Raw genomic sequence first — 15,037 nt, 5'->3', positions numbered from 1 at the left:
AGAGAGTGAGAGTGAGAGGCGGAGAAGGATTTGGGAGAGGAGCAAGATTGGAGAGAAACAGCAAGAGGAAGCAAGGCTAGCATTGAAAGAGGAAGGAAACAAAAAGAGGGAAAGCAGGGAGAGGGTTTACAAGATACAGGAGGATGGAAGAGAAAAGGTCAGGAGTCAGACAGATAGCAACCTGATGGAACTGGAATTACCTCAGCTTCTGAATCCTTTAGTTTTTGTTTCTTTTCTTTGACCTTCATCTCAAAGACTTGCTCCATCTCCGTTTCCATTTTCTTCATCTTTGTCACGTGTTCCCTCCGCTCCTCCTCCATCTGAGCTAGGGGGCTCCTGGATACAGGATACACAGAGTCAGCTCTGGGCTAGTCTACCTTACTTTTTTCAAGTATCAAAATGTTTTTTGTGGCTATATTAAGGTTGCTTTCTGATGAGTGTAAACAACTGTTTTCTATATCTATTACTTAGGCAACAACACGTGGTATTACAAGAGATTAAAGACCGGTTCTATACAAGTGTATTAAAGTGTTTGTAGCTTACACAATAATTCAATAAATCTCATCTGTTGTGCACTTCCATTCCTTATACAGGTCTTAAAATGTCCAGTTTGGAAATAACAAAACATAAACTGAACACAACATGTGCATCGGCTACTACACTTAGTTTAAAATAAATAAATAAATAAATAAACAAACAAACAAATATTTGCAAACCATGCTTTCAGTTAGTGTTTCATTTGTTTGGTCATATTATATAAAGTGTGAAATGTCCCCACCCAGTCAATGGCTTTTTCCTGTCACTAACCAACCAACCACCTGCTTCTCATATTGACTGACATGCATTCCAGCCAGTAACATGTTTCAATCCAGAAGACAAGCTTGAGGTGAAATGAAGTGCAAGTGTATCAGATCCTGTGAATAAGGTTTAGAAAGAGAACTGCCTCCAAGCTAAATTAGTACCAGATATCCGCTTTTAAAATGAAAATGTGTTGCTGCAATGCGTGTTTCTTTCTAAACTTATGCAGCCAATAGAAGTGCAAACTAGGTAAGATTTATGGAATTATTTTGTAAGCTGCAATTCCTTTAAGGAAATAAAAACACTGAATATGCTCCCTTCACAACGAAGCACAACTACGACAGGCTTACTTGGTGAGCTGCCCCTTGGTCTTGGTGGCATCAACTCCGTTGCATGTGACAGCAGCCAGCTTCCTGCTCCTGTAGTTCTCGTAGTGCACATTGTTTGTGACGTCCTTCAGATCCTGCATGTGTGTCCTGAGCACAGAAAAATACTCGTCATTGGTCTAAAAAATACTCACGATGCACCACATTTCAATACTGCCATCCAGGTTGCATCAAACCACTGTCCATTATTAAAACAAGTCGAAAAAGAACACATTTCTATTACAGATCTCTCCCTTTACACTGGAACTTTATAGTTGGGAACCATAGTAGGAGACTGTGCTATTTGTGTTTCTCTTATAGCGAGAATGAAAGAGCTCATGGAATGTCAATATGGGGTAAACTGGAGCTAAAATGCAGTTACCTGATCAGCATGTTGCGTAGAATTGTGAAGTCACAGTGTTCACCATTTTCAACTGAAAGAGAAGAAAGCATTCCATAAAATTACCATCTGTGCCAACGAGATGGCAAAGATTACAATCTGGTGTCTTCAGCTGAACAAAAACCTCACAGATAAATCTCTGACACGCCACGTTCAACAGAAACAAACCAATCCATTGTCTCTTTATGTAGTTTCCTTTTGGCTCCAAGTCAGCTGTCAAAGCTGTCAAAAATGGAAGGAAACAGACAATGCACTGGTACAAGGTCATTTCCTTTTTCATGCCCCTGCTACAGGGACATAAACTTTGTATTGAAGAACTCTAGGAAACAATTTTTTGGCACAGAGAAACCATTGTAGACAGACTTTTAGAAGCACATTTGTTTGCCACTACAAGCGTTCAATGGCCACAGTTCATCATCAAATGTTTTATTTAACAGGGACAATGTACAATTTTTAACATTCAAGTCCCAAGATGTATTATACCCAGACTCAGCTATAAGCTAATTTATAATTGGGAGCCCCTGGGCTCATAAGAAACCAAAAAAAGTGCATGACCACATAGTCATAAATCACTGATCACGTTGCACTTCTGTCACAATAACCTTGGGCTTGCCTAAGCCAGTAAGAAATCAACCATTTAAAAGGTAGCTTTCCAGAAAAGTAGTGGCATTGCTCATGCCTCCGGCATTGACAGCTGCAGGATGCAGCTTGAGGCACAGGCAATTGCTGAGACCACATTGTTAGGAATCCCTGCTCAGCCTGCTCCGACAGGTTCGGAACTGTCCGAGACAACCTGGGTGTTTACGATGGGGATCAAGCACTCTATAAAGGGGTGTCCCCCTCGCGGCACCTGATCTCGTACAGCAGGGTGGTCCAGGTGGACTTCAATAGAACACAGCATTCCTCCATCATAAGAACAGAATCACCTCGGTATGATAGGGATGATACAAAACTAGTCTTTGCTTCGATGTGTGGTTGTTCAGCCCCAAAACAAGAAGCAGAGATCTCTGGACAACATGATAGGTTTATCATTCCTGAGTATGGACAATCAGAGGCCAATTAGTGCTGTGTTTCTTCCAGCGCTGCCTTACCAAGATTTACCTCAAAACAATGATGATGAATGTGCAAGGCTGCAGAGGGTTACAACCCTTTTAAATTGCACTTTATGTTTTTAAAAAGATGCCACGTGTGACCACAGTAATAAGCACACCCATGCATAATGGAGATATTTTGAGTTTAGTCCAATCTTTGTTCAACTGCATCTTATACAGGGTGATTATAAAAGTAGACTATTTCAGCATGGTATAGCAGCAATGTATTTATCATATAAATGTACCACTTTCAGGATACAAAATGGGAAGTGACATCTGACCCAGAACAGTGTGTTTCCCAAGTGGAACAAAAGCAAAGCAATCCTGACAAACTTCCTTGAAATTCACTCTCCACTGACAATTCCTGTTAACACTGCAGGGCAGCTTGTTGACTGCCAGCAGATGGTGTCCCCTATAGCCATATGCACCACCCATAGTATTAACCATCACTTCCATCTTGCTTTTATTATACCCACAATGCACATCCCTGACAACAGGGATACAATGGAGGTGACTTTACATGTGGCACGACTTAGAGTTAAATACGGTTTATACAATTGTGAGGACACTTGGTTAGGACATTCTATTTCAGAATTTGGGAGATAAGGAGTGTCTCACCTAGATTTGTACACTGAAGGTAAGACTTCAAGTAGACAGGCACAATGAAGGCTCAAACCAAAACATTTGTCTGCTTGACTTTAGTATTTAGTCTTTGAAGTTATGCATGGATTTAAATCTGTATAGTCATTGTCAGTTATTTACTTTATTTTGTAACAGCAGCTGTGGTAGGGCATTTATTTTACTAACATACTTGGTGTATGATTTAATTATTTTACAGGAATGCCAAGTCCCAGTAGTCACTGCGATTTCACAACGAGTCTCTTCAAAGTAAACAATGGCTCCTTCTCCTAGGATTCATTTGCTCTGACTATCAGTACATTTACATGACAAAGCGTTTTCCAAAAACTGAATCAGAAAAACTGATTTTCTTAAAACGTCACTTTTCTGTGTTTACATGATTAACAATGGAAAATCTAATCAGAATTCAACTGTATACATGGATTGAAGTTTTTGGAAAACACAGGATATTTTCAAATGCAAAGTACTTTAATAGCCTAAGTAGGGTTTGAACAGACCGGACATTTCTGCAACCGAACGAAGACCAATCCAATAACTCAGGTGCTTTATCGAAGTGTCAGGTCTTAAATTCAAAGATTACTATCCTATACGTCTATTCAGATTCCCCAAAATGTGCAATCAACCTTTCCAACAGCTCTTCCTGTTCTATATTACCAGTTTCTTTTGCACACATTATTTTTTAAACTCTCACGTCATTTTAAAAATGGAAAACATGTGCAGACTTTAACAAATGTATTAATTTATCCCTAACTAGACAAATGGATGCATGCAGACTGACTACAGATTATTATTATTTTCGTCATTTTCTAAAATCACATGCAGGAGAAAATTGTCAAAGTGTGCACATGCGCAGTGTGCTATTTCAATAAGTTTTCCGGAAAGCATGTTTACACGATACACATTTTGTTAGTTTTTGGAAAATCTCTAAGTGCTGTTTTCTGAAAACTGACTTTCGGAATATTCCGATACATTTTTTTGAAAACTGTGTTTACATGACGATATCGGAATTAGTTTTCTGAAAAATATCGGAATTCTAATTTCCTTTAGGTAATCCTAGCCTTAAGTATATAATTCAAATATGTACAAAGAACTCCACACCAATTTTTATTCACAAATAACACTAAGAAATCTAATGGTTTACCATCTAATCGGTATGTCTTTCATGCAGCAAAGGTAAACTTGACAGCTACAAAGTGGTGGCAATGCATAGGTAAGATTTCCTGGAATTATTCTTTTAGCTGCTGTTGAGAATGGAATCAATTGGAAGGAGATATAGTGGAGGTGGTCATACGCAAGTACATAGGTAATTGCTTATCCAATTGTCATGAAACTTGGCATTAATTTTACTTGGCAGAAGTTATTGAGAGTATCTTATTCCTGGGATATATGGTGGTGTATCAGTACGTCACAAATATATAAACAGAATACAGTCTACAAATCAATACATGGTACCACACCTTTTAGCTGCAGCCAACACTAGATCTACACATTCATAAACAGAATCTGTATGCTATGAACAAGTATAAAAGTAACATACACTCCCGCCACAGTTTATAAACCCTGATCTATACCAACAGTAAGGAAAGAATAGCATGGAAGAAATGTTTACCGTAAATCACAAGCGAAACTCCAAAATTGATTTTCAATAACTTGTGCCAAAATTGTTAATACCAAGTTTCCTTCGCCATATACAAGGAAGAATTTAAACTATATACCCATCACAAGGGATTTCATCCCAACCAGGAGATAACAATACCCGTACGGATACTGGAGCTCTGGACATCAGTCATGGAGGAAGTCTCTAGTTTGGCCACATCTCCAGCAGTCTGCCAAAAGTAGCAGGTTAGAGCAACCTGGTACATGAAATTATCTTAAATAACATATTCCTCTGTTGTTTAGATTCCCTTTGTTTTCTGTTTCTGTCAGCACATCCTGATTAAAATGAAGAACTTATGCTTCTATAGAGCTCTTAGTTAATCCTTCCCTGTGAAATGAGTCATTTTGAAACAGTTGCACTAACGCACCACCAGGGAGAGGTTCTGAAATTTGGGTGCAAGGAAAAGATGAACGTCCAAGAGATCGAACTGTAGCAGAACAAATGAACATGCCATTCCAAAAAGAAAAACATCCAAAAGGGGTAGGATGCGGAAGGAAAAAAAACAAGAGATGGTTCATTTACCAAAAATGCCATCTGTCGGTCATGGAAAACAAAAGACAGAAAAAGAATGAAAAAAGTGGGGGCTGAGAATGTTAGTTTAACACTCAAGAACCAAAAAAAAAAAAAAAAGACCTTCATTAAAAAAAATTAAGACCAGAAGTGAACTGCTTAAAAAAATTAAAAAAGGGGTCACAAAAATTTAGTTTAACTGCTAAATCCCACTGTGGACAATATCCATTCAACCCTAAATCTGGCACCACCATACCTTCTGGCAGTGTGAAGACTGGTGCAGCTGCCCAGTCAGCCACAGCTAAGTTGTTCCCCAGTGCCCCACCAGATTTGGAAGCAGACGGCTGCATGATTCTCGAGTCATGCGCTAGACTACGAGCCCTCATACCTGGTTTTCATCTGTCACCGCTGTGAGCAAGTCACACATCGCAAGATTGCTTGCTGCTCTCCAGATATCTACAAGTATGCTGTTTGTTTAACTATCATAAACAAAAGTATAAAAAATAAATTAATACAATTACAACATTGCTTTCTTTTAAATTCTAGGACTTTAAAAATAAAATAATAAAATGGTATCTACCTCATTCTTGTCTGAATGAGACCAATAGATGAATCACCAATTCAGATTTTGCATGTATTTTATCAGCAAATGGTAGAATTGCACTGAAAAGAACAGCCTATAATAATACAAACAAGGCCAGTGCCTACCTTCCGCTACTCCCCAAGGGTACTGGCGACCTCTGACCTTCTTTCCATTGACCTCTATGACCACGTTGCTGCCAACCACTGCTAGGGGCATCCTCTCCTTAAACGAAAGCAATGGCAGCATGTTATACCAACCGCCATTCATGGAAAATCAAGGTTTCAAATGATTAACAATAAAGACCTTTACATACACCCTTTGGCAGAAGCATCTTACTAAGGCATTTGAAGCTTGCTTTTTTTTTTTTTTTTGCAAGAGACATTTTTGCTGAGACAATGTTGTTTCCGAGGCCCTCCGAGTCAGGCTCCAGGGGCCCCATGGTTATTATTATTATTATTATTATTATTATTAATTTTTATATAAAAAGGTGCCCTTTTGGAACACTGCCAGATGCACCCCAGATACACCCACTGGACTGTACCTTTATTTTCCGGATGACTTTGCTATCTTCATCATCCTCCGAGTCAGGGAACTCGTAAATCTTGATCTTGTGTTCCTGAATTTCCTTCATAATCTGGAAAAAAAAATAAGAACCATTAAATATCTCATTTCCAAACTAGACTCAGTACCTTAACAATAAGCACACTTGCCAACATTTGGAAACTGTTCAGTGGGACACTCGTTCCCTGGGGGGAGTTATACACATCATACACATCGGAGGGGTCATAAGCAAAAAACACTACCATATAATAATAGACGTATCCCCTCAACTCAACACCGCACAACCAGCATGCAGTAAACACAGACACAATTAAGCGTTCTTACCTTTGAATACCAGTAAGTTATTGATCAGCAGATCAGCCGCACGAAGAGCACAGCGTGTGGTTTTCACCAACTACTGTGCAGAATACATGATTTTTTTTTCTAATGTGTAAATTATCGGGACTTTCTTCCTATGCATCAGGACGCGGGATATTTGCTAGGAAATCGGGACTGTCCCGATCGTATAGGAACCGTTGGCATATACACTGAACATAAATATAAAACGCAACATGCAACAATTTCAAAGATTTAAAGAGTTACAGTTCATATAAGGAAATCAGTCAATTGAAATAAATTCATTAGGCCTGCACAGGATTTCACATGACTGGGAATACAGATATGCATCTGTTGGTCACAGATACCTTAAAAAAAAAAGGTAGGGGCGTGGATCAGAAAACCAGTCAGTATCTGGTGTGACCACCATTTGCCTCATGCAGCACGACACATCTCCTTCGCATAGAGTTGATCAGGCTGTTGATTGTGGCCTGTGGAATGTTGTCCCACTCCTCTTCAATGGCTGGCTGTACGAAGTTGCTGGATACTGGCAGGAACTGGAACACGCTGTCATACACGTCGATCCAGAGCATCCACCAGCCCTCCTTTGGCCGAGGACCATTGTTTACACCACAAAGGTCAATATTCAAATCGGGAAGAGCATCATTGTATTACATTTTCAAAGGTTGTTCACCCTATCAATGCTCGCCCGGTTCCCAGTAACTGATTGATCTCAAAACCGAAGTAAAACTGGGTCTCGCTGGATTGCTTAATAAAGCTAAAACTAGAAGGAAAATACTGTACAGCTAATTCAGCAGCTCCTTTCTGCTTCTACTGGAAGTTGTTATTTACTAATTTTATATTTACCGTCTATAGGTTGTCATGGATTTCACTGGATGGGTGTTTTGTGTATGAAATAATGTTTAACATTTTTTTAAAGCGGTTGAGTAAATGAAGTAGTGTGTGAGTGTACATGTGTGTGACAACAGCTCGCTCAAAAGCTCAGATGAAACGGGCAGAGTGCTGTGTCTTAACACCCTCTGAACATTCGGAAAGAATCATGTGATAGACCTTTAAGGAATGAGTCACACATCCAGGACTGCTATTTTTGCTTGAACTGTTTCCTTTGAAGCAAATTACTGCTTAAATTCACATGATGACATCAACACAACATATGTGAAGGACTAATTAAGTCATGGGATACTACTGTGTGAATTCTGGAAATATTAAGCTGCTGAATAACCCTCTCATTGAGAAGGTGGGGCATGACTTATACAGTTCGCATCAACATGCCCGCAATTTTTATTTATTTTTTTCCTTAAAATTACAGGTGGTTCAGGTATCACCCACCCCACATGTGATTTATTTTTATTTTTTCTTATAAAATGCACTGTCAATATAATTAAAACAAACCGCAAGTTTGAAATCCTGGTGCATACATGTACTTGATGTGCTACAGAAGCCCCTGCAGTGTTTGCAAGTACTTTATCAGGGCTGTATCCTGTGCTCTATCCTGTGTTATACCACACAATATAACAAGAGGAGGCCATATGGCCAATCTAAGCTCGTCCGGTTCCTAGTAGTAAAATATATATACCAAACGAGAACCCCCCCCACCCTCCACACACACACACACACTTTACTTCGGAATGTTCATCAGGAGGAGCAGCATTTCAGTGCATGCTCCCCCTGCAACAATGCTTGTGCTCGGATTGGAATGTTGGGAACAGGAAACCCACATTGTTGCAGGAGGGAGTGTGATCTGGATATGCGATGATGCTTATCAGAGTCTCTCTCCCTCTCCCTCTCTCTCCAACAAAACCCTTATGGTAAACCTGGATGAAAATCCAGGTTTGCTACAACACGTGTTTCTTTAAAAACTGCACTACTGAGACCACTGAAGCTATTGGAACAGTGTTAGCTACAATCACTTAAAGACCAGCTAGAGCTTACTAACATTTATTTTGTTAATGCTGGCTAAAAAGCATCTTTTTTCATACCTGCTTCTTGAACTGCTGGCACTCTTCGGGGGTGAGAGTGTCTGCTTTGGCAATCAGGGGAATGACGTTCACTTTGTCATGAAGTCTCTTCATAAACTCAATGTCCAGGGGCTTCAGGCTGCGGGAGAGAAGCATGTTGGATAACAGGAAGAAACAAGGCACATCTTCAAGGACTATGCTACTGAGCAAGCCTTCATTAAAATACAGCACAGAAGATGGTGTACTTTCTACTCAGTTTGTAACAGGCCAAACAGTATTCCTGGATGAACGAAGGATGAATGAGATTCTGCCTCAACATGACTAGGTAGCTCAACCCCCCGCCCCGTTCTTCCTTGTTATAGGCTGAATAGATTCAGTTTATCACGCTAGACTGCTTATAAAGAAACCAACAAGCATGGAATAGATTTTTGTCTTAACCAAAAAAAAGAAAAAAAAAAGACTCACTGGGGAAAAAGGGAACAAACAAGGCTTCAGTTCAGTGGAGAAGGTGAAACAGAAAATACCCATAAAGACAACAAGGCAGTCTTTCATCATTGTCTAAAACTGTCCGATTGAGATCACTGCAGTGAGATGTTCCGTTTCTCTAATGCAGTCACAAGCACTGTCTCAGCTGCCCTTCACAGCCCAGAACTCCTGCTCTACACTGGTATTGCGACAGGCTTTCGTGCATTTAACACTAGTGTCTGCTACATTCACTCCATTGCCCTGTTTATAAATACAGGGCTTTTATATAGTTATTCAGCAACAGATTAAGTCATTTTACTAAATCCAGTGAAAATAATCAGTCCATTATAAATCTGATCATTGAAATGGTTTGTGTAAGAGTATCCGTTTACAACAGTAAAGTTGTAACAGTGTTTCCAGAACAGGACGGTGGCTGGGCACAAACTGGCAACCCCGCACACCGCAAGGGAGCATCTTAACCACTATGCAAAGGAGACAGACTCAGCTTTTACCCACATCTTATCTCACCTACAAAAAACACTATAAAAAAACAAAACATTTCCACTATAAAAGCAAGCAAGATTTTACAGTATTGCAGCAGGCACAGCATTAGCCATTTAAACTGTACATTATGGGAATATGCTTTGCATACTCTTTATTACAGCTCTCTGAAATACTTGTCACTGCAGCATAATGAAAAATTGAATATATACATGTTGTGGAAGTGTTGTTACAGTAAAAGAAAAACATTTTTCATTCAACTTTCATGACTGCACATCCTTACACCCATTAAATTTGACAGCACTTGCAAAAAATGGCAAAAAAGTTAACGAGAAGTTTTTAATTGGCCTACTGGACTATTTAAAGATGTACACAGCTGCCAATGTGAATCTGGTCCTATGTATTTAAATACCACGGACCCTCATTCAGGGTGGAGAAAAACTGCAGCCCACGTCTCGGACCCAATCCAGGCAATAACTGGCTTGTTTACTAAAACTCTGTTATTTTTCCTCCCAAACAGTGCAAAGAATCATATGTTCCCTTAAAAGGACCAGCCTTGTGGTGTCTCAGACTTGGCTGGTACACAGAATAAACAGATGTTAAAAACAGCTAACTTCAGCCTGGATTCTGAGGCACCAGGCCAAAAGGAAACCGAAAAAAAAAGAGGCTAGTTTTCCTTTCTTTCTTTCTATGTTTTTTTTCAAAGCCTTACACACACAAAGGGCCTGTTATTTTACAGACCTCAGCGGGTGGAACCTTTCTGCATCCTGGTGCTTGGCAGGCAGGCAGGCAGAGCCAAGGAAATATGTCAGGAATGCAAACCTCAAACTGAAAAAGGCATGGGCCGTCTGTCATGCACTTCAGTCAGAGCACCAACAGACAGGCCCAAAAGCAACACAGACGTTGTTTTGCAATTTTTGGAGAATGAAGGACCTTGAACCTACCCCCCCCCCCCAAAATGAATTCAGCTATTATGTCACAGATCATACCTTGATGGAATATGTTCCTCTTTAACAAATGCAGAAATGCGAAAAGAAACATGGGAAATGTAATTACAAAAATCACTAACAGTCACTTTCAAGGTCTTTTTACAAATAGGGTAAGAAGTAGTCATGTGAATCAAGGTATACACTACCCTGTTTCTTTGATTCAGATGCTTCGCACAGCTAAACGTATTGATGGTATATTACTGATTATATTATTGACTAGATATTACATGGTGCGTGGAATCCTGACAAGTTAACTTCAAGTACACAAAGATCACAAAATAATAATTCCAGTAAACCTTATCTAATGTATTACCATCACTTCATAGATCTCTCATTGTCCTATATAAAAAGAAGCACATGTTTTTTTAAATGTGTATTTGATTTTTTCATAGCATTCATAAACAATAGAAATGGCAAACATATTTTACCCTCTATCCCATGCTGTATTCCCTGTTGAAGGAATGTATCCGACACACTTGCTTTTGGGAATATATATTAGGCAAGTCTTGCTGGAATTCTGCTGTTAGCACCATGTATATTTGACAGGGGGCTCAACTTGGGGAAAGCTACATATTGTATTGCCAGCATTAATCATCAGAGATCACACAGAGTTGAACCTCTCAGAGTACCACCTTCTGTGTTTAATTGGAGATGCTAATGACAGTCTCCTTTGAAGTACAAAAACTGAATAAACCTCTGAGGATGAAAAATGCTAGGCAATCTTTTTGAAAGCTGTTTGACTGCATTTTCTTTAGCACTGTGACACAGTTAATGTTCACTGAACATTGGGAAGCTATAGTCAATGGGTATCGAATGTCTATCTATCCAGAGATGGACTTTTGATTCTAGGGTATCAATGTACCCCAGTGTCATACCTGATATTACTGACTATGAATACTAGTATCACTGCCCCACTCAATAACAATGTGTGATCAGCCCTGCTGGTCAGAAATGACTCAAATGAAAATCAAAACCTGTTGTATAATTAATACGTTTCATGGTGTTCCAATGAAATACTCTCAAAGGCGAGTGAATTATTAGGATATTTTGTGAAAATATAAAACATAGAAAATGAGCAATCCTAACTATACGGTAGGGTGATCTTTTAAATAGCTAAACACATGGGATAGATGATATGCCTGTGTACGCGTCAATGAAAAGAGTGCTGCAGTACTCACCCATGGCCTGAGGGGGCGATGAAATACAGACAGCAGTGGACTCTGTTATCCGGCATCATCCTCCTGTTGACCCGAGATTCAGCATTCAGGAAATCCTCACATTTGCTGTCAATGTAGTTTATAACGGGCTGCCAGCTGAAAATCCGACAAACATCTTGAATATTCTTGAAACTGTCATTTAAAGTGTTACCGAACAAACTTACTTAACCATTGTTGTCCACATCACAGAAATATATTATCCATCGCTCAGGAACATTTAACAGGAGAATGAGAATATTTCTAAATATTGCAGAGTATACAGCTCAGACTCAATTTGTACTGACAATAGAACGGGACACACTATTTTTACACATATCTTTTTTTAACTGTGACAAATAAGATGAATACAGTACCCTGTATGAGCCATGGCTATCCCTACTGAGGGCTGTCAGAATCAACCAGGTACGTCTTATTATAAACTTCCAATTCATGTTACTATATTAATTGTTAAGCAACATTAATATGAGCCATCTGCATGTAGAAATAAAGTGTGCGATGATCTCCCGAAAATGTTGGCGGCTTAGTGCTGAGACTTCACAAATGTCGGTTTTCGGTTTGGTTTTATCTTTTGCTCAGTATTGTTCAGTTTGGAATTTTCTGAAAATGTCCACCAGCCAGCCAATGGATACTCACCAATTACTGTTATCTACTGCATCCCCAAAGCCAGGAGTGTCAACGATAGTTAGGGTTAGCTGGACTCCCCCTTCTTTAATAAGAACTTTAGACTGCTCAACCTGATGAGAGAGAGAGAGAGAGAGAGAGAGAGAGAGAGAGAGAGAGAGAGAGAGAGAGAGAGAGAGAGAGAGAGAGAGAGAGAGAGAGAGAGAGAGAGAGAGAGAGAGAGAGAGAGAGAGAGCTGATCAATTCAAGAACAGAAAGCATCACCATATCACCAACTAGGTTTGATCATGGAGGTCAAGTTTTTCAAGAGACACCTACCCAAAACACCAGTTGTACAGCCTGACCATGGCTGGAGAGGGATTAGAGGCTTAGGTGGTAACATTGAGTAGCCAGTGATGCAGTCATTCTGAAAATGTGCCATGGTAACATATTTCTAGCCCTTCTCATAAGACCCACAGCTATTCACTTCTATCATCGATTCAATCTGAATACTTTAAACCCACCCCAACTACTGAGTGGCAGCAAATTTCTATATTTCTATTGAAGCCACCTGTAAGATTTAAAACAAGACTACAAATTAGGAATTGAGACTTTCTCGCAGGATTTAAAACTATATTCCATTTAGATAGGGAGGATTGAATACAAAATTGCATATTGTGGCAAAAGGTAAAAAAATGCCTAGACACACAAAAACCCCACAAGAATGTGTCCGTGACCATAAGGGTTTTGTTGAAGAAAACAGCAAAGGAAAGAAGGTACAATTTAAGTGTGCAAGTAGTGTTGAGTTACTATAAACAGTGTGACAGAAAATATAGCATTTTGGAAAGTAACAGAAAACAATACATTTCATACAGTATATCAAAAGCCCCGATAACAAGGCACAGCTAAAAATAAGCACTGAAAAATGAAATTAATAAAAAACTTAACAGAAGCCCTAGGCGCAACCAATTTAAAACGAACCTGTAAATTATAGAATAATGAAATAACAAGAGAGCACTGTATTAATTTGGGGTTCTGTACACTCCACATCATTAGAAATGACATGTGGCTTTCTCGTGATTACATTGCATGAAGGCAGTTACAGCTGCAGGTACACCAGCCTACTCCCTGAAGACTTCTCACTGTAACACGCTACGCAGTAAACAGGCTTGCACGTGCCACTACCTGCAGACAGGAGGTTATTAGGGTCCTCTGTAACCTCTCCTGTAGGAAGCAAAACTAAAATGTGTATGTGTTTAAATAGCTAGTACAGAACGTCGGCGACATTCACTGCTGCACTGCCAACTACAAAATCTGAACCATCTGTAAAAAAAGCGTTTTGAGATATAGGTAACAGTCGGTCATAATTTCTTAATCAAAGCATCTGCTACATCTGCTACTGACAAGTGATCGTCTCCATTTCTAGTACTGTGCAAAAATCTGAAGTGTAACACCCACTTCAGTACTGTATAAAAATAATCACCAAAATAACATTTTACATCTTGAGATTTTCAACCTGTAACACCCATCAAGTAAGTAATACAAACTGAATTGTAGGACTGTCTTTAAAATGCACCCATCACAAACATCTGTTTATAAGAAAATGCTGTATGGCTCTCAGCTGGATCAGAAAACCTTGTCAGAACGTCACTGTTTTGATTCCAGCCCAATGAACTCGCTTCCATCTCACAGGGCCTGTGTGCCGCTGTTTACTTGTACTGCTCCCAGATGCTCATGTAAACAATGTTATTGATCAGTTCTACCTCAAAACACACATTCAAGTAAATAAATGCGACAGCCCCCCGGACCAGCGTCAAGCCTGTACTCTCACCTGACTCTTCAATGACGTGCAAGTCCAAACGGGCTCAAGGCGGTGGATAAAGTATTTTGCTCTTTATCGTGTCAGCCTGCGACATCCAGACACAAAACACGACACAGTGATGAAAATCGAAATGAACACACTTAACAAAGAGCCTGATCTTTCAAGCTTTTGCTTCAGTGAAAAATGTACCAATAACGCAGGAGGAAACAACTCGCCGACTGGTGAGTTTTGTTACTGTAATACTTATCATCACCCGCTGAAAAAAACATAATTTCATTACCACACTGGAATTAACCAGTTTTTATGCGCAGAAGTTCAAATCATTACATTTCTCCAAAGAATTGTACATAGTATAGTATTTAATGTAATGTTTTCTGTTTAACCTGTAAATAAACCTAAAGGTTTTTTTTCCTTACATTTGTATGATATTAATTAGAAGTAGTTCTGTTTATCCAATATTTAACTAATTTCTTCCTGTATCAGAATTCACCTGTCATTATCTGTGCCAGTTCCTTTTGAGTACTTCATGACCTGGATGTAATCAA

The 15,037-nt window shown here is 39.3% G+C and overlaps 1 protein-coding gene across 1 annotated transcript in view; it reads right to left on the bottom strand.

The window, feature by feature from the left end:
• Positions 1–15,037, bottom strand: part of LOC121326075 (septin-7-like) — a 37,991-nt gene that overhangs the window by 1,190 nt on the left and 21,764 nt on the right. Inside the window, exons 4-11 of the mRNA XM_041269227.1 lie at positions 12,704–12,804; positions 12,032–12,166; positions 8,920–9,037; positions 6,585–6,677; positions 6,169–6,265; positions 1,546–1,597; positions 1,149–1,274; positions 201–336 (exon numbers count right to left, since the gene is read on the bottom strand). Of these exons, the coding sequence (XP_041125161.1) occupies positions 201–336; positions 1,149–1,274; positions 1,546–1,597; positions 6,169–6,265; positions 6,585–6,677; positions 8,920–9,037; positions 12,032–12,166; positions 12,704–12,804 (858 nt within the window). The remainder of the gene's footprint in view (positions 1–200; positions 337–1,148; positions 1,275–1,545; positions 1,598–6,168; positions 6,266–6,584; positions 6,678–8,919; positions 9,038–12,031; positions 12,167–12,703; positions 12,805–15,037) is intronic.

The sequence above is a fragment of the Polyodon spathula genome, chromosome 13 (genome assembly GCF_017654505.1).
Source record: "Polyodon spathula isolate WHYD16114869_AA chromosome 13, ASM1765450v1, whole genome shotgun sequence".
Taxonomy (NCBI): domain Eukaryota; kingdom Metazoa; phylum Chordata; class Actinopteri; order Acipenseriformes; family Polyodontidae; genus Polyodon; species Polyodon spathula.
Note: the sequence above shows the minus strand (reverse complement) of the source record. Positions and strands in the feature narration are given on the sequence as shown.